Source organism: Chironomus tepperi, unplaced genomic scaffold, assembly GCF_022539635.2.
Source record: "Chironomus tepperi strain 1889 unplaced genomic scaffold, CSIRO-AGI_Ctep_v1 contig_430, whole genome shotgun sequence".
Classification (NCBI taxonomy): Eukaryota; Metazoa; Arthropoda; class Insecta; order Diptera; family Chironomidae; genus Chironomus; species Chironomus tepperi.
Genome location: NW_027226552.1, coordinates 348422 through 369120, shown reverse-complemented (window position 1 = coordinate 369120; position 20699 = coordinate 348422). Strand labels below are relative to the sequence as shown.

At 29.6% G+C, this 20699-nt stretch overlaps 1 protein-coding gene and 1 long non-coding RNA gene across 3 annotated transcripts in view; one reads left to right on the top strand and one right to left on the bottom strand.

The window, feature by feature from the left end:
- heca (hdc homolog, cell cycle regulator) overlaps nt 1-9840 on the bottom strand; it is an 86072-nt gene extending 76232 nt beyond the window's left edge. Inside the window, exons 1-2 of the mRNA XM_070649684.1 lie at nt 9188-9840; nt 5943-7058 (exon numbers count right to left, since the gene is read on the bottom strand). Of these exons, the coding sequence (XP_070505785.1) occupies nt 5943-6730 (788 nt within the window). The 5' untranslated portion in view covers nt 6731-7058; nt 9188-9840. The remainder of the gene's footprint in view (nt 1-5942; nt 7059-9187) is intronic.
- Nucleotides 9841-15025: 5185 nt separating this feature from the next.
- Nucleotides 15026-19173, top strand: LOC139097776 (uncharacterized). Of its 2 annotated transcripts, XR_011545094.1 has the most exons (4): nt 15026-15592; nt 15678-17085; nt 17151-18124; nt 18257-19173. It is a non-coding gene; the product is annotated as an uncharacterized lncRNA (long non-coding RNA). The 2 variants fall into 2 exon arrangements; XR_011545095.1 differs by lacking the exon at nt 18257-19173 and having other exon boundaries at nt 15659-17085; nt 17151-18007.
- The last annotated feature ends 1526 nt before the right edge of the window (nt 19174-20699 follow it).

Sequence of the window (20699 nt, the reverse complement as noted above, 5' to 3'; positions counted from 1 at the left end):
CAACAAAAATTACATAATTTTTCATCCTCAATAATTCCATTCAAATTTCCACAAGTGCCCATTTTACATCAACAAAACTTTGTCATCCTCATCCTCATCCTACAAACAAGCTCGACACAAATCTTAAATGAATATCTTGTCATACAACCAAAAGATGAAAATAAGAAGGAAATCTCCTTAAAATCTCATTAAATGTCTCTTTCTCTCTTATATTGCATGTCTTATCATTTTCCTTTTTTTTGTGTATTATTGCTGACCATTTTTCTCGGAGATGAAAAAAATGAGACAAAATTTTTCATCCTCAAAAAAAGAAAAAAATGTAAAGATAATTGACCACTTGATGTCTCAATCATATCCATTCAATATTGAGCTAACATGATGATGACAATGATAATGATGATTATAACAAAGGAAGTTGAAAGGCACATACAATGTAAAGTCAAATCTAGTCGACCATAATGATGAGAATGAGATGAGAGAGAGGCACAGCACAGCACAAGAAAAGAAAAGTTCAAGGACGAGCAATGGCAAAGATTGTGTGGCATACCGTCATCAAATATATTATCATCTCTAGCCATGTCCCGTGTGCGATGAAACAGTGAAATTTTTGCGTCTCTTTTTTCCTCGAAATTGGAATAAGAAAAGAGAACAATTTCTCCCCTTATCTTTTTGTTCAGTTATTTGTATTGAGTTTACTTGTTCTGTCTTTTTTCTGACTGGGGTTGATCATTAGGTATTAGGGGTTTCAATCCCGGGACAAAATCTCAATCCCGGGATTACGGGATTTGAAATCTCATTCCCGGGATCCCGGGATTAATCCCGGGATTGGATGATTAAAAAAATATCAAGTTTTTAGTCGAATTCAAGTGCAAATGTAATACTAATAGTTTTATTAGAAATTTTGAGGATGAAAAAAATCATTTCCAGTACACAAAAATGTGTACTAAATAGTTAACAAAACAAATTAATGACAAAAAATTGCCAAGATTTGAGATTTCAAAGCCGAAATCAAGATGTCAATTTCATGCTTTCTCAAAATCCCAATTTCGATAGATTTTTGGGATCGGGAATAGAAATTTCGGGATCTCGGGATTTTTCGGGATTCTCCGGGAAATCCAGATATCAAGAAAGCATAATTAACTCAGAATTTGCCTAAATTTTTGAGATCTTTGGTACGCCTTAACAGAATTTTAAGAAATTACAAACAAATAAATTTAATTTCTGGCCTTTCAAAATATTAAAAATTTAATATGAATTTTTAAAAAAAGTTTCAATCAATTTTTGTTATTTGATACTGTAAAGCCTCATTTTTAACTTTAAGTTCAAAAATTGTGGATGAAATTACTATATTATATTATTAGACATGATTTTCAAACGTGTGGTTCTTAATTTTTTTAAAATTTTAGACTTTAAACTTGAAGTTTTTGTATCAACATCAAATGAATTCTCAATCCCGTAATCCCGGGAATCAATCCCGGGATTTCGGGACCGGAAAAACGTCCGGGATCCCGGGATCCCGGGATGCGGGATCCCGGGATTGAAACCCCTATTAGGTATGCTTGTCTTCTGGGTTGGAGTGGTCTTGAGGCTCAATGAAGTCTTAACCTGATTTTTTTGCTAATTAGTATGGGAATCTAAGGATAAATTGACATTATTGACGAATCAGCACTAGTCTGGGTGTTTTGGAACCAATTGACATGTCTGTCTAATGACCCCCAATCAGAAAATCCAAGAATCAACAGACATAACTGCCTCACGACCCCCAAAACTTCTCTCATTCTGATATCTAAAAAGGAACCCTAAATCTTTAATGAAAATGGAAATGATGGCCATGAGCACGCAAAACGAAAATTTTCTGTGCTAATAAAAATACATTCTTCGTCCATTCCAAGAGTGAGTGGATCAAAAGAAGTTGTTGCATATGGAAATTTTATCAGAATCTGAATCAATTTGGACTAACTGAAATATCCACTCTCTTATTGCTTCCCACAAAAGCCAAGAAAAATTTACTTCCGAGAAAAATAATTTTTCTTCTTTTTAATTCCCCAAAATATGCCTTCTAACTCGTGTGCCGCACATCTATTTCCTTCTTACTGCCATCCTCTCTCACTCTCGCATTTTCATTTTCTCTGTGCGTATGAATGTTTATATTTTTCTTTCTCTTTGCGGGTAGGTCAAGGTGAAATTTATTATGAACGAAAAAAAAAATTTTCTTCTTATTATTGCCTTTTTTTCTCATGTCACTGCTGCTTACTTGCTTTTGCCTTCTAGAAGAAATTATTATTTTTTTTTTCTTTTGTTCATATTTGCTTGTTTTTTGAGGGGGTTGGAATGGTGATAGTGCTTGATATTTAGAGAAGAATTGCGGGTTTGTTCATAAATGATGGTTATGGTTAAGGGATGAGAATGCCCCCGAGTAGCACAATGTGGCTGAATTCCGCCGTTAAGTCGCTGTCGGAACAATTTTTGGGTCTGTCAGTTAATATGACGATGTAGAGTTGCTATAACAATTTCTGATTATTATAGGAATTGCATCAGTCATAATGGACATCACTAATGTACAACCCCCCTGATTGCCCCCTGATTGGCATAGTTAAAATTTGCCATGCATATAAAATTATAAAAATAGTCTTTCAACTTGTTGTTCATTTCAAGACTAGCTCTTATCTCATCGCATCATTTACTTTATATGCTACAATTTTCATTTGCGCCTTTCTTTCTGTTCCTTTCTGTCCTATGTATGTATATGGATATAAGATTTCCACGCTTTGATACAGAAAATAACATTATTTTTTTTTCTTATTCCTAACGCGCATTTCTGTGTAAGTAAGTAAGTAAGCAAAAGTTTACAACTCACGGTAAGGTGTAAAGAAGATCAGCTGCCTGTTTTTTTGGCTTTTATGTTTTGCTCGCGAGATATGATGAAGGAATAAGAAGCGTGAGGCATTCATAAATGATGATGGAAAAGGAAGATTGATGAAGAAAAATTCTCTTTTATGAGATTTAAGGTCTTTTGTGCCTTTAATGTTATGAAGTCGGTTTGCTTTTTTTCGAAAGATATGAAATATATTTTTAAGGCTGTCTTGGGTTGTAGATTAATGGTGGTAGATTATTAAAATTGTAAGAAATTTAAGGCTTTTTTTTTGTGTGTGGAATTTAAGTTTTATGCAAGTTTTGTGATGTGCATTTGATGGGATGTACTTTTAGAGGATTAAATTTAATATTGTTCGTGGCAATTCTAGATTATTGCCAGGTCTACTTCTGTATTGTGAGTTTATGAGACAATCCAAGGATATCTTGAAAATTCATAGAAATCCTATCAGAATATTTAATTGTTTTCAGTCCAAATCAGCAATAAAGGTGGTATTGAGGCATTTTCAAGTCTTGCCGTCAACGCGACTACTTAGCGGTACCCTAGTGACTCTACTGTCCTGATCAGGTCATACTTTATCAGAACAGTACACAATATCCGTCAGAGCACTACAAAATTGCCATATTAACGGAAATATTTCATATTTTTTCTGACGGCAACCATACTAAAGCCTTTAAAGCACTACTGTCAATACTAAAGCCAAGAAAAGACAGCTCACCGCATTAAGTCACTCACCCTATCCACAAATGACCCCCAAAAACCTCATACATCACATAATTAATTTATCATCGCCAATTCATTCATACCAAAAATATCATCACATCACATCCTCCTCAGTCTCTTATTTCTTCATTGATTTTTCATCTCTCGTCTACTTTCCTAACATTTTTTCAATCTTCATTCAACTATCAAGAAAAGAAAAAATAATATCGTATGGAAAAGTCTCACACGACTTGATATTTCATTCTTATTGCTACGAAAATTTTCATGCCGTTGACAGACAAAAAGCCGAAAAGAATGAGAAGTAGTAGTAAAAAAAGTTAAAAATTGCGCGTGTTTTTCCTTCTTGGATATTCAACAATCTTTTATCCTTGAAAAGAACATTTCTTTCACTCTAGCACAGCCGGCTTTCTAAGTTCTCTTGTTTCTTTCCTTTTTTTTTATGAACATATACATATTTTTTTAAGGGGGATATAAAAATGTACAGAATAAGATGAAGACAAGACACACAAAAAAAGAAGCAAGTGATAAGGAAAAATTCATCGTTGCGAGAATGAAACTTTTTTTTTGTGCTGCCGACTCACAAATACACGCACCAAAAAGAGAGAAAAACTTTATGAGGGTGGATATGCTGTGTACTTGAATTTCAAGAGGAAATTCCTGCTTTCATTAGATATTCAACTTTCATCATGTCTTGAGTATCGAGAAAATATAAAAAAAAATATACTCAAAGTTGTGTTTAACTCTCAAATACGCTAATTAAACTTAGTCGGATGGGATGTTAGTGCTGAATTTTATTTGCATTCGTTAGCGATGAATTGAAAAATTTTGTATTCGGTTGATGAATAACGTCATCGGATGGAAATAAATTGTGGAGACAATTGAAGTTTATTGACGTAGTTTTTATTGCTGTTTTGTTAAGAATTTTTCAGAAATATTTTAGGGATTGAAGAGGGTTTTGAGATAGTTATGGCAATTTTGAATGACTTGGGGATATTCTTATAATTTATGGCAGTGCATCCACTTCTATAGACTTGCTGGAACTTGAATATGATCATCAAGTCGAAATATCTTTCAATACTAAAGATTTTCGAGGATAAGACTTGGAAAAATGAGAAAGGAGCTTCAGCAATGCGATGTGCAGCTACATGTAGCCACTACTAGACCCGTTGCTATCTAGATCTACAAGAACCCATCCACAAACCCCCTGTATACCCACCAAAACACTGCACAAATCAAATCTCTTTCTAATTTTCTTTATATTCCCATTCACAAGCACATCCAATTGAGCCAGTCAATACTCAATATTATGCAAAAATATTCCATCTTTCTCACCACGTAAATATATTTTCTTTCGTTTGAGACTTATATTTGATCGTAGCAAATATTGACGAAATTGAATGGTAGAGGAAAAGAATTCTCCACAAGCCGAAAATGGAAGTGAATAAAAGAAGTCAAGTGAAGAAGAATCTTTTTTGATTCGTGATGTTCACTTTTTTTTGGGGGAAGGATGAGCCTTTTGGGGATTTTGCTGAATGAGAGGAGAATGCTTTAATATTGAAGAGTTGAAGTATGTACAAGAAGATGTTTGGCAGAGTTGGCAGGACTTTTGGGGTCCGGACTCTAAAAAGGTACAAATTTAAGCAATTTTACCCAGAATGGCGCTTGGCATACGCCAGACAATTGACAAGCACCTCCTAGGCTCAGACCCCATCCAAGAATGCCTATGTATCTCCTCACCCAGCGACATTACTAAAAATAGTTCTACAATTTCAGCCATTTCTCTTGAGAAAAGCACAAAAAAGCAAAAAAATCTCGTAAAGGTGATAAAAAGTTTCTCCAAAAAAAGAAGATCTGCAAAAGACGGTTGTGCCATGAAGCTTGCAAAAAAAAAGAATGTTTCTTATTCATTCCGAAAGTTTTCTTCTTTAGGTTGCCATAGCAAAGTATTAAGTCACTAACAGGTAGTGTAAATAAAAGAATTCATAATTAAAAGTAGGTAAAAATAAGAGTGAAGGAAGGAATATTGAGGATTAGCAACAAGAAATGAGTTTGAAGAAATATTTACTTACGTAATTGAATGCAATTCGGGGGAATTAAGTAAGTAGTTCAGTGAGACTTTTGGATGTTTAGTTGACATTCAAGGTTGGAGTGTCGTTGCTTGTGGATTGGAAGTTATACATGAACTCATGACCTTTATCCTGTCTATATCCCTCAATATATTCACCGGACATAAAATTTCCTCAATTTTCCCATCCCAAAAATATTCAATAAAAGCATAATTCCACAGCATCCTTATTTGACGGATGCCTAATTCAATGTACGTAAATAAAAATAGCAAGTCACTCACCGGATACGTTCAGAGTATAGTTCAGCATTCTCGACATATCTGCGCTTGATAATAGCTCGATGATTCTGAATTGGTGAAACTGAAATGGCACTCAAATCATCATTTCCGGATGAAGCTGGCGAGGATGAGCCATTGCTTGATGTGAGACTTCCAGCGCGTCCACGAATTGTTGATTGTGGTGGTGTTGTGACCGACAATTGTTGATCCAATATGCTACATACTTTATCGACAATACTGGAACCGAATTTTGATTGTGGAGCAGCATTTGGTGTTGATGTTATGGCCAATGATGGCTTCTGATTATTTCGGTTCTTCTTCTTCTTTTTCTTGTTACATTCATCTTCCATTTTACTGACACCAAATAGTGTAGCTGTTATTGGTGGTGACCAATCGAGATCCTTCTTAATATGTCCACGACCACATCTGCAACCGCATACTTTATAGACCAAATCGTAACCCTTCTTTGTCCACAAGTTCTGTTGTCGTTGCTTATCTGACCATGATCGTGCACGTCCAATTGACTTGAGATAGTTAAGAACACTCTGTTCCCACTGCTCGAAACATTCTGCATGCATATACTGTCCAGCTGCACAGTTCTCATTTGTACAGATTATTTTGACTGAATCATGTAGATTATCCATCGAGATGAGACCAAAATCTAATGAATTGCTCTTTAAGCATTCACCAGCTGGTAAACAGCATTGAAATGATGGCTGCATTGTTGCTGACATTATTGTATCGGTGCTATCACGACGAGGTGCCATTAGCAATAATGGATGTTGATACATTTGAAATTATTATTTGAACTTTTTATATATTGATGATTTGTAGAAATATATTTTTGCGGAATTTGAAATTCTTTTTTCAAATTATTCGATGAATTGTTATTAAAATTTGTATTTTTGTCGCACTTTTTGAGGTTATTTCAAAATTTGTATTTTTCACTTATTTTTGGGTTTATTTTTCAGACTATTAAAATTTTTATTTTGAGGTGATTAGTTCTTTTTCGTAGATTACTTTGATTTAAATTTTTGTCAAATTTGATTAATTATTGTTTTTAAATTAGTTTTTAAATATTGATGACTTTCTTTCAATTTTAGATAAACTTTTTTAGATCTGCAAAAAAAATTGAAAGTTTAATTTTTTTTGAATTTTGATTGAATTTTAAATTTAAAGTAATTTATTTTCTTTTGTGGGATTTTGAATGAAATATTTTTGAAAAATTCTTTGTCGACTTAATTTTCAAAGCATGCTGTGCACTGAAGATTTATTGCAGAATTACTTGACATATTTCGAGTTTGTTTTACTTTTCAACAAGGAAAATTTAAAACAAATTAAAAATACAAATTTGTTCTTTGAATGAATGAAAATTTTTAAATTTGAATTTTACTAAACAATTATAAAATTAAATTCGTAAATTTGTCGTAAATTTGTTGTAAACTTTTCAACAAGGAAAATTTAAAACAAATTAAAAATACAAATTTGTTTTTTGTATGAATGAAAATTTTTAAATTTGAATTTTACTAAACAATTATAAAATTAAATTCGTAAATTTGTTAGTTTTTTTAAAACTTGAAATTCTTAAAATGTTTTGAATTTAAGTTTTCAAATTTATGGTCAAAATTTAATTTTTTAAATTCAATTTTTTAACTTTTTCTGATAAATTAAAACTTCTTCAACTTTATTTTGAAATTTAAATTTTTTTAAAAATATTTTAAAAATTGTAAAATTCTAAAATCATGGAATTTCATAACTAAAAAACTAAAATTCACACAAAAATTCCTTCAATCCCTTCCAAAACTTCCCATTTCCTATCAGAACAATTCCCATCACTTATAAGAATCTAATTTCATTAACTATTGAAATCGAACAATGTTATAACATTCACAAAAAAAACTATTCATTCTCAACTTCGCGATGTGCTTCCCTCCGTTACATACGTGCATTCATTCATTTATGTATGTAGAGCTATTATGATTATAATTTATTGTATTTAAAGAGTATTTTAAGATTTATTTGGGGAGAAATTTCAAGTTTTTTCGTTATAGTTTCTCACTGCGGCACATTCAAGGAATTATATTTTAATTTTTATGTCGATTGCCACTTTCTGGAGATATTTCCGTTGAGATTTAATATTTTTATGGAATTTTCGAATTGAAATTGAAAATTTGAATTAAAAAAATTGAATTTTTTGGATTAAAAATTAAATTTTTGAATTATTTGTGTCAAAATTGATCGAAAATCAAGAAAATAATTTTTAAAAATTCTTAAAAAAATTCAATGAAAGAACCTACATTATTATTTAAATAACAAGTCAAAGATAAGGAAATATTTTGATATAATTCATCAGAATGTCACGTTCGTGCTGCACAATCTAATACAATTTTTGTGTTTACAACCTTGAGAATAATTTTTTGTATATTTTTCGTGAATGTTTTTCGAAATTTGTTTTGCTTAAATTCTTTTGCTTTTAATTTATGAAAAAAACAAATTTCAAGTTCTTAAATTTCAAATTTTAAAAATCCATTAAGCAACTCAAATTCACCAAAAAAAAATTCAAAAATTCACATTCCAATATCTCAAAAAATTTCCTCTCACTAAACTCAATTCTGAAAAGTAAACAACTTCATGGAAATTGAGAGGAAATATTTCTCTTAACAGCTCAGACTAAGACAGTTAATAATTCATGATATCTTCATTTAAGTATTTATTCATAATAAAATTCTTCAGACTATTTTCTACTCTTGATATTCACCAAAAATAAATCTGGAAAAATTAATCTTTTTTCATTCACGAAATTTTTTGAATAAAAAAATTGAATTTATTTTGAAAATTTGTTTTGATTTGAGTTTATTAGGCTGAATATTTGAAGAATTAAATTGTTATTTATGCAAATTTGAGAATTTATTAAATTTGAAATTTAAATGATATTTGAAATATTTTTGAAAATGCTTGAAAATTCAAAGAATTTGAAAATTTTCAAAATTGAATTTTCTTAAAATTTTTGAACTCATAAAAACACTTTTCAATGTAAAATTCAAATTTAGAACAGAAAAACTTAGTTTTAAGAATTGAAATTCTTTTTCAAATTTCAAATTCTGTTTCAAATTTTAAATCGTTTTCCAACTTTAAAAAAATTTAAATTAAGAAAATCACACAAAAAATTTCCAAAAAAAAAAAACTAAAAATAAATCCCACAAAACTTAAAAAATTCACATCAAAATTCAAAACAAAAAAAAGTTTACTTTTAATAAAATTCTTCACAATTTGTTGTGTTTTTCATTTATCTGCATTGATAACGAGCCACAAACAGTTGAGTTTATTTATTTACTTTAAATTTATATATTTTTTCACATTCATTCACACACATTCACTGAAATTATTTTTCACTTTTATTGTTTTTTTATAACTTTGCAAAATCGTCACAATTTTTTTTAAATTTCACAAAAAATTATCTTTTTTGCTTTTTTTAAAAATAGAGTTTTTTTTTAAAAAAAAATTTGCAACAACAAATTGAAAATAAAAAAAAAAGTTTTTTTTCAGTTTCAGGAAAGTAAAAAAATTCCTGCCAATGCGAAAAAAGTCGGCAGAACTTCACTTTTCATCGGCTGTGTTTTCACTTTCAATTCTCCGGCAGATTTTTTTTCCTCTTCTTTCATCTGCACACACGACTATTATTATTATTGCTGACTCGACTGTCTTGACTTAATATTTTTTTTTTACTATTTTAATTAAATTTACGTGATGAAATTTGCAGCAATTTCTTCCATTTAAATTATTTTCTTTCAAATTTATCGTGATAAAAAAAATCCAACTTTTACATACTTTTTTTGTAATATTTTATTTTATTCACGGCTATAAGACCGGTTTGTGTTGTAAATTTTCGTGTATTCACTCGTTGACGATTGTTTTTTGACTAACTGCTACACATAATAGTAACACAGAATAAAAGAGAAGAGTAAAAAATATTTTTTTTTCTTCTTTTCCCTTTTTGCTTGCTGCTTCAGAATTATTCTGCATCTGTAGTTGTGTTTGTGTATCGCGCGCGCACACACAGATGCGTACTATGTCTTGGTGTGTGCAGTGCAAAAACAACCGCGAATGCTGCAACTTTTTTTTTTTATTTATTCTGTGCCTGTTTATTCTTCTGGATTTTCTGGCCTTTATATACTATATGAAATAAATGGAAACACTTTAATTTGATTATGTTGGAATGGATGGATTATTATATAATTTCACTATATGTGGATATTACGTAATGGGATATGTATTGGGTTTCGTTCTTGGGTTTCAAGAATTCTTCTTTTTTTTGCTCGTAAGCTTTGCAAAAAAATTTAATTTTTTTTTGTGCTCTGTTTTGTTTTTGTTTTGAGGGAATTTTGTGCATTACGAAATGTGTTGTTGAAGGAACTAGATGGGAATTTTGGTTGATGTTGATTTATTACAAATTCTTAATTTCTTTTCAAGAATTTTTTAATTTTTCAAAATTTAAATTTCATAATTAATTTTTAATTGAATTTTGAAAAGTTTTCACAAGCAAATTTTAAAAATCATTTTGAAACAAATTTAAAAAAAATTTAAAATGATTTTAAAATGCAAATTAAGTTTTAAAATATTCAAAAAATGAATTTTTAAATTTTATTGAAAATTGATTTCAAAATATTTTTAGAAATAGTTAATAAATTGAAAAATTTCCTTTGTGTTTCACTTGACTTAGTTTTGCAAGATTATCATTTATGTATAACTGTCATAGAAGAGCAAATTCAACCTAGAAAGAGCTTTAAAAGTTTTTTAAATTTAATAAAGTTACGATTTTAAATTACAATTTAAAATTTGAAGATTAGAGTCAGAAGTCTAATTTGTCATTAAATTAGCCATAAACATATTTTAGATATCAGTCGGCTTTAGAAAACGTCAGTTCAATATGACTTTAATCTTAAGGGTTTTCGATCAAGAAATGCCAAGAAAGATCTAAAAGTTCCTTGATTGAATGAAGAAACAGAGCCTTAGAGTCAATAATATTCTTAACTTACGAAGTCTTCTCTAAGTATAGAGTCATTTTGTAAATCTCAAGTTTTTGGTAGAAATGATCGTGGTTTAAGTCTAGAATACCCATAGAGAAAGATTCAATAATAGGCTTTAATCAGATTGAACTTTCTAGCTCATATTTCCGATTTAAACCGAATCCGACTTCAAGTCGGAGTCATGTCAGCCATTAGCTGGACTTTTGATCGACAAACCTATTTGTGCTATTCTTCTATTAGAATTGAATCTATATGATTTATATTTTAGCTTAGTTACTAAAATTCACCAAGATTTGAAGTCATCAATCTCCTAAATTGGTCAAATGGGCTTGGATTGGACACTACAGAGCACATTAAAAATTAAGACCAAACTATGAAATATTTCAAAATATTTCAATTATTTTTAGAACCTAAAAATACCCAAACCCACTTATACATCCTCAAAAAATACCATCTATTCCATACAGCACTTCCGGAACATTTCCATCCACATCACAAAATTTTCCTTCAATGTCAATTCAATGTTCAATAAAAAAAATTTTCTCAATCACTCTCAGACATCACAGAAGCACATAGAATTTCCATTAATTTTCCTAATTATTCATCAAAGACCCTCACCTTCAACACGACCAAGTGTGTCCCTGAAAAAATTTTCCCTTTTTTTTCTATTTAGAAATCGAAAGGCTTTCTCGTCTCCAGAAAAATATTTTCCCATTGACTATTCCTTCACAAATCGTGTACATAGAAAGTGCAACTACAATGACATTCAATTTCTCATCTCGGGTGGCTTGTCTGTGCAGAACAACTTTTTTTGTATGGATGTATGTGTGAAAATTTATTGAGGAAAAATCTATCGTACATGGAAATCCGCATGAAAATGTTTCTGCTATTTACCTTTTTCTTTCCTATTTCAAACTACGAAGCTACTAGCATGTTGTGTATAAGAGGGAGATGAACAATCACACATACAGTCACAACTACCTTGAAATTGAAAACGAGAATGTTTTTGGATTTCCCCTTCAGTTTCAATGTTAAAGCGAAACATTTTCACTTTCATGAGTTTCCCTACTACGAACTACTTGTGTCGTACGTCTGTATACAGTCATAGATGCCGGTTACTAATACATTGACACAATTGTTTTCTACAATCACAGATGCAATCGCAACAATGAAAGGAAAATTGCAATACAGATTCAGATGGAGGCGAACTTCTCCCCAGACTTTTCCTTTTTTCATGGATTTTTCCTGTATGATGCTTTTTAAAGCACATGCGTTCGAGTTGTCTACTATCGTCTCGCGACAATGAAAAAAAAGTACCGAACGTACGCGAAGTTTTCGATTCCTTTTTCCTGGTCAATGAATGTTCTTCCTTGAAAATTTTCCTTTTTCTTCTTGTTTTTCCGCCCTTTGCTTCCATCTTCTTCTTACTCTGCCACCTCCTTACAATTCCTCCTCATCCATTCTCGTAAAGCTTTGCCTGCTGCCTTTTTCTGTCTCTTCCTTCCTTGTAAGAATGAGAATTCTTCTTGTTCTGCACTGCCGCTGCTATTGCTGCTTTCATTTCATACTCAGAATTTTTTTCATTTCTTTCCGTATTTTAGCGTAGAATTTTTATTATGTCTTCATTTTATTGATCGAAATTCTTTTTTTTTTTTCTTTCTTTTTATTTCGCATGGTTTTTTTTTACACTTTCTGCTCGATTCTCATGCTACTGATGAGTGATGTTGCTGCAGTAAGTGTGTGTTTTGGTGTGGAATTTATGGTAGTTTTTTTTATTTTATTTTTGCTATTGAAGCTAGTTTAGTGCTGTGGATTTGCCAGATTTTCTGGAAATATTCTGATTTATTAATGAACATTTTTTGATATTTTTAAATTGTATTTTCCAAGAATTTTTTATTAGGAAAATTTTTTTTTGACGATTTTTAAAATCAGATTTGAAAATCTTAAATTAATTGATAATTTAGTCTTTAATTATTTAGGTCTTGAAAAACTTAATTTAATTTTAAGCAAATTAATAAATTTTTAAAAAGCAAAAATTTAAAAAAAAGGATTTTAAAAAAAGTTTAAAAATAGGAATTGAAGGAGTTTATAAAAATCAAAAAATACGAGAAATAGAAAAAAAAATTTGAAATACTCAAATTTGGAAGTTTGAAAAAGAGTTTGATAAATTCAGGAAAAAATTTTAAAATGTTAAGAAATTAAAAATTTTAGAATTTTTAAAGAATCAAAAAATTTAAAAAAACATTTTAAAAAATTAAAAGAAAAGTTTAAAAAGTACAAAATTTACTGAAAAAAAAATTGAAAAATGAAAAAAAATTGTTAAAATTTTAAAAAATTGATTTTATGAAATTAAAAGATTAAATGAAATAAATTGACAAATTGTGAAAAATTCATAATTAAATTAAACACGAATTAAAATGAAAATTTGGTGTAAACATGAAAAAGGACATAAAGATTGAAATAAATTTTCTTAAAATTCAAAATTTTTAAGTTTCGGTTTATTTTTAGAAAATAAAAAATTTGAAAATTTTGAATTTGCTCAAGTTAATTTTGAATTATTCTTATTTTTAAATTCATTAATTTTGAAATATTAACCTTCAAATTTTGTCAAATTTCCTCTAACATTTAATAATTTCATGCAATATTCCCGCAAATAATTCCTCACAAATTCTTCCCATCATCATAAATTATAATTGCTATAAAAATATGTTCATTTATTGTAAAACGGAAAGAGCAAAAACATAAAGAAGACATGAAAAAATTTCAATGCTAGAATTCTTTTTTCTTCACTCTTTTAGAACTTTTCTATTCATTACTTTATGTGCATGCTCGTGCATATATCTAAGTGCATGTGTAGTCGGAATATTTTCTTTCTTTCTGCAGTTTATATAGATATTGTATGAAAAGTGAAATTGAAATTTTTTTTTATTTGTTCATTAAAATTAGTTTTTAAAGGAAAATGTGAGTCATGGTGAAGTTGGGAGGAAAGAAATAATGCTGATGATGAGGTTTGAGTAAGAGTTTATTTTGGGAATGAATTAATATTGATGGGACTCTTGGTTGGGGGTTACGAGTTGGTCGGTGATTAATGGGTAGTGTGGAATTATGGAGTCGGAAGTTGTGAAAATTGAAAATGGTGCTTTTTTTAAAAAAATTTAAAATTATTTTTTTTTAAGTTTTTAAAATTCAATTTGAATTTTTTCACAGTTTTAAAATTTAATAAAATTCAATTCAATTCAAAAATTATTTTTTTAAAATTTTAAATTTCAAAATAAATTTTTTCAAATTTAAATTGAGTTTTTTATTTAAAATTTCTAACTTTTATTTTTAGTTTTCAAAATCTGTCATAATTCTTAAATCTCTTTTAAATTCTCAATCAAATCCACTGTTTATTTACAAAATTTCCGGTAATAAAACTTGCTCATTTTTAATAATTTTTCAGTTCTTATTCTTCACTTTAATTTCATTTTTTTAATTCAAATGAGCGAAAAAAATTCTTTTTTTTTTCAAAAGAAATTATTAGTCATGACAAATTTTAATCTCCTTTCATATTTTTCTTCTTTAATTTTATTTCATATGTGCGCTCATACTTTAGCAAAAATTAAACTTGGCATAATTTCAAAAGCAGCGCATCTTGAATAAATTTGTGTACATTTTTTTTTTTGTTGAAGAAATATGAGATAAAGAATAAGATGAAGAGTTTTGAATGACGACAAAAAAAAAGAACAGCAGTTGAAAAGAAATTTTTCTGTTCTAGCAATCAAAAGTGAATGATTTTGAAATTGTAGATTAAAATTTATGAGTTGATAATCTTTGTTTTGTCTGTTAAAATTTGATAAAATCTGAAAAATTTGTTTTTAAAATTTTCTTTATTTTTTGATTTTTCTTCAATTTATAAAATTATTTTCAACTCTTTTTTTTTAAATTTCTTTAAATTTATTAAAATTTTAAAAATTTTTGAAATTTTTTTACAGTTTTTTGAATTGTTTTAACATTTTTTAAAATTCTTTTAAATTTTATTTTAAATTTTTCAAAATTTCAAATTGTAAAAATTTAAAGAATTTAATTTTTTAAAATTTTGAAAACATTTAAAAAGAACTAAAAATTGTAAAAAATCCCCAACGAATCTCTAAGTGTAAATTAATTCCAAACTAATCTGATCTAATTTACTAAAACCTTGCCCAATTCAACATTAGATTCTTATCTCTCAATTGCCCCATCAAAATGCGCCTCAAAATCTCCATTCAAACTATAAAAACTGTTTTTATTTCAATTTAAATTTATTTAAATTTCATTCTGCCACAATAAATTTTTTCATATTCAAAAAAAGAATAGCGATAGAATGAAAGCATCAAAAGAGAGCATCCGATGATGACGATGAAGTTGTGCCTCCCTCTCTGACCGTCACGAAATTGATGAAAATTGTGAATTTATTATTGAACTCAAACCTTTAGCAGTGATGGGAATTTTTGGGGTTTTTAAAGGTTTTTAAATGACAAAAGATCACGAGGACGGGCAATGAATAAATGGAAGGAAGCTGTTGGCAGACTTAGTGTTGCATTTGGTATTGGAAATTGAAAAGCGGTAGCCAGCGATAGGATCAGATTCAGGTGGCATCTCAGCAAAGTAAGTAAGCAAATTAAGGGTTTTTTGGGGACTCTCGTCAAACTTTATCAGTCACTGAATTTAAAGTATGCAAAATAATTTCCAGGAACCCTCCACACCTTGTCAACACCACCAACATCAAGCAAAAAATACAAAAAAAAAATTTAAAACAAAAAGAAATAAAAACGTGAAAAACATGAGAAGCAGGTAAATGTGAATAATAAAAATCCACCAGCAACTAGCAACTGGCAGTTTGAAGTTTAATTGAAGCATAAAGAAGATATTTTTTTTTGTTGTTCATTCTATTCTTACTTCTTCGCAATTCGCAGAGCAGATTACAAAATATTGTAAAAAAAGCCGTGTGGCTTAACCTATGTCTGTATTTGTGCGACCACGGCAGAAAGAGTTGAGCAGCATAGAAAACAAAAGTATTTTTTTGTATATTCAAAGTTTCAAGGTCTCTATGCTGTTTCTACTATTCTATAGACATGGATGTGTGTATTATGTCGATTTTGTTTTGTTTCTTCTCTGTCTCGCTTATAGCCAGCATATTGACTTGAACATTATTATGGTAATTTAATGGAGGATTTATGTTAAAATTTAGCATATATACTTTTTTTTCGCTATATGGGTTTTTGGGAACTCTGCACATCTACACACACTCACAAATAGAAATAAAAACAGATTTTTTGATTTTCGTTCTGCTGCCTTAATTTATAAATTATTTTTATTTTTATAGAGTTTCTTCTATACAAGTCTATTCATTTGTGTCCATCATAAACAACGAAAATGATTCTCATCTTTTTAGTTTTTGTGCCTTTTCTGTGTGTCTTCTAAAATGAAATTGAAAATTTGTTTTTAGTTCTTCTTCTTGACTTTTTTATTATTTTTATTATTCTTATGTCTTTCTGTTGTCTATTATGAATAACAAAAAATAGTTTGACTAGAGTCTCTGGTGGGTGAGACTCGATGGCGCATTTTTTATCGATGAATGTTGTTATTTGGATTTTTTGTTAGGCTTGATAGGCTTTAATGTTGCAAATTTAAAAGTTTTGTGTTCTAGACATTGTGGCTTTTAGGATTGTCTAACTGACAATGAGCATGCTTACTTCACTAACCCTACGGATCAATTGTGATCCCTGGCTACGCTAGATGGTCCCTTAATACTTTCTCTATCTAGAGCTTCCATCTTTGGTAGTCTACAAGCTCTTTTACGATCTACAAAATCAGATTTAAAGATTTTTTTTAATTGAGCAGAACCTCAGTTCTTCCTCAAGAGCTTGGTCTGCTAGAATATGTTAGTTTGACAAGCTCAATAAGATCATTTTTAGCTTACTCTGCTTAAGAGTGCATAATACTTGCTTGATAGGGTCATATTCTTATTCATCTCCAATCATACCCTAGTCTTCCTCAAGAATTCAATTTAAAAATCCCCTCCAAATTTGGACTAATCAGACATTCCAAAAACAGTCTAATTCTCAATTCCAGTTCCAAATCTTCACTCCAAAAATGAGGTAAGTCCATCATCAAAAATTAGTGGAAGAAAAAACTTTAATTTTTTTTTTATATGTTTGAACAGTCTTATAGCTTTTCATCACTGTCGCGGGCCATAAAAAATGAGATGTCTAGCTGAATGTGTGCGGATAGATAGAGACAAAAATAATGAGAACAACAAATGATATTATAGCTTATAGGCTTGGGCACTGAAGAAAATATGTAAATTTAATGTGCTGATGGATCAGCTGAAATGTTGTTTGGATAATAAACAGACAGATTGTAAGTTGATGAGGAGGAACTATGGATAAGAATTATAATTTTGAATGTTTTCGCTTCAACACTGTTAAGAACGGCATATTTAATCAATTTTGTGGTCATTTGGATGTTTTGTGATGGTACCTGATGAGGGGGTCCAAAATCAAAAATTTGACAAAATGTGTGTCGTGTTCTGTCCAAATTAAACCACATAATGATGTAGAAATTGCCAATTTGTCAAGTCCCGCAATATCCAAACATCCCATCAAACCATGGCAGGTGATGAAACGACCAAAAAACAGCGCATGATGGCACATTTTCCAATAACATTCAACAGACCCTCAAATTCATCTGCAGAAAAGGAAAACTAACGACACAGACCACAATCATTAGCCATTCAAATTATGAACGATACTACACATGCGACACATAACACACATATGCCATTTACTGTTCATTTACAGACCAAAATATCATAATCATAAATTAATAATTCATCATTAACAGAAAACTAAGTATCCATTCCTGCTACGCATCCATTAAATAAACCATGGAATATCAAATGTAGGGCATGAATTGAAGCCGCAATAATTCATAGATATTTTTAAGCTATTCATAATTAACGCAAAATTTTGATTCTTGAAAGAAATAAATACAGACACAGTCACGCAAAATTCTCAAATAGTTCTTATGGATTCTTCTTTGGTGCTTCTTTGTTATTGTTCATCTATCGTGCAGGTATTGCGGATATTTTGTCAGAATTTTGAAGCTTTAGATGATTGTTGATGAATGATGAATTAGGTTTGTAATTAGTGAAGTAGATTAGTGACTGATAAATCGATTTAATAATTAATTGAAGTTATGAGCATCAAATGAGACTGTTTTGTGGATTATAAATTGGATAATAAATTAATTTGACTGATTTTTTTGTAGGTTTAGATAAATATCTGGCTTATTGGATGGTTTAGTCATTAGTTTAGTAGATTAGTGAGTTTATTATTGATGATAGTGTTTAAATAAGGTCTAGATACAATGTAAGCTGTAATGTGATGCGATCATATTGGAGGTATTGCGATCCTGTTAGTCGATAAAGTTTAATTAATCAAACATTGTTGCTGATATTGTAACTAATATGATCATCAGTCGCATCTGAGACTATGGCATGGTGCTGGATATCTGGCAGGTCGTTGAACAGGGCTTATTATAGGTACCATCATAGAGCATTAGTTAGCTTTTGTGACCAGAAATGACGAATTATTCTAAATATTTGGAAATATTGAAGACCACAACAGGTCATCACTTATCATAATTCTCATTCTACCATGTCCACTACCCCCTTTAATTCAACCATAGCATTCAATTCTAATCTCTTTCAATCTTGACCTAAACAAAAAAATATTCTACACCTGCAAATCAGCACACGGGAATCTCCAACAATAAAAATAATAAAAAAAATCTTTTCAGAATTAATTATTCCGCCAAAAATAGCGAGATATATCTAAAGTTCTTAATGTGGAATTAAATTCATCCAAGTAACTAAATATACACATTAGTAAGAGCCTTCAAAATACAATCTTCAGCACCTCATAGGAAGAGAAAAATTATTCACATGATATGATTAAATAATAGCAGCAACAACAAAAAAAAAACAGAATTTTAATAATAAGAACGAGAATAAAAGCAATAACAGTAGAATCAGGCCACTAAATAATATAGAATCGTTCTGGTGGAAGAACTGGAAAAAAGAGAGAAAGAGAAATAAGCACAAAAAAATATTGTTATGGACCTGAAGCCAGAAGAAAACAATAAAATAAGAAGCTTTTTTGAGGATGGGCAAGGAATGAATTTAAATGCTGGATTTAAAAAGTTTGAAATTTTACAAATTTTAAAATTTAAAAATATTGAATTTTAAAAAAATAAAAAACTTCAACATTTTTAATTCAAAAGATTTAAAGTTTAAAGAATTTCAAATTTTAAAGAATTATAAATTTCGAATTTTTTTGAATTTTAATGTTTCAAACATTTTAAAAAACCAAATTTTAAGCTTTCAAAAACTTTATTAAATACTAAAAGATATTCAAATGTTTAAAAAATGAAATATTTTGAATTTAAATTTGAAATTAAGGCTTGAATTTAATTATTTTAAACTTTAATTTTTAACTTCCAAATATCCAAATTTCCAATTTTCAAAATTTAAATTTTTTAAAAAACTCAAATTTCAAACTTAAATTTCCAACACAAAACTCTTTTCAACCTCCATTTAATCTCCTTTAAACTTAATTATTTTGCAAAAAAGACAGCTAATTGATATTAAATTTCAAACTTCTTATCTTCAACATTCATTACTCAATTCCATAGTCATATGATGAAATTTTACACATTTCTTTTAATCAATTGCATGATTCAAGCGAGCATTCTCATATTTCATTAGTCATCTCGCCTTGAAGTCACTCGAAAAATCTTTTGAATTATCTGCTGACAAAGTTGCAAAAAGAAAAATTTTGATAAGATTAAATTCAGTCTGTTTATTGGAGGCATGAGTTCTGGCATTATCGCTACTTTTTATTATTAAGTAGGAAATAAATTAAAGGGAATGAATTTTTGTTTACTTTTCTTATCAGCCTTGAGACTGCTTGTAATTTTTTTGTTATATTTTTAAATGTGGATTTAAAGTGACTATTTTTAGAATCTATCAAAGCAGTTATAGATGCAAATAAAACAGTCAAATGTGTCAATTCGAGCATTTATCCATTTGGGGTTATCAGAAGATCCTATAAGCTTTATTGTCAAACTATCTGTTTTGCCACTGCTTCTGACTCCAACTAAGGGAAGCATTGGATCAAAATTGAGCTGCACAGCCACCGAAAAAAGGAAGTAACAATCTAATATCTGACTGAGGAACTAGAAGAGACTGTTAAACATATCGTTATGGTCAAGGTCTAAGCTAGTTTATCCGTTTGGCTTTAATGACTCACCCAGAAAGCACACGGCGAAAATCAGGCACCAGACCAGCTTGACTATTGCCCCAGACCAAATTAGATGAAATTCGGCCAAAAGCTGAGTGAAGTCAGACATTTAGCTTGATATTTGGCTATTTCTACTCCGTATGCTTTCTTGGCTCCGACTATTTATAATTTTACAACAAACTTTACAGTCCTATTCGCAGAAATCATAATTTCTTAATCAAAAAACTCTTTCCAAAATGCCAAACTTTCCAAATTAAAATCCCCAACTGCAAATCAAACCAATTTCAAGTCATTCAAGTCTCCTTCACTTCCCATCGCCCATTCCTACTACCCAAATACGTAATACATTGTTATTTTCACAGAAAAATTTCGTAGAATTTTTAATATTTTTTGCATGAAGCAAAGAGAAA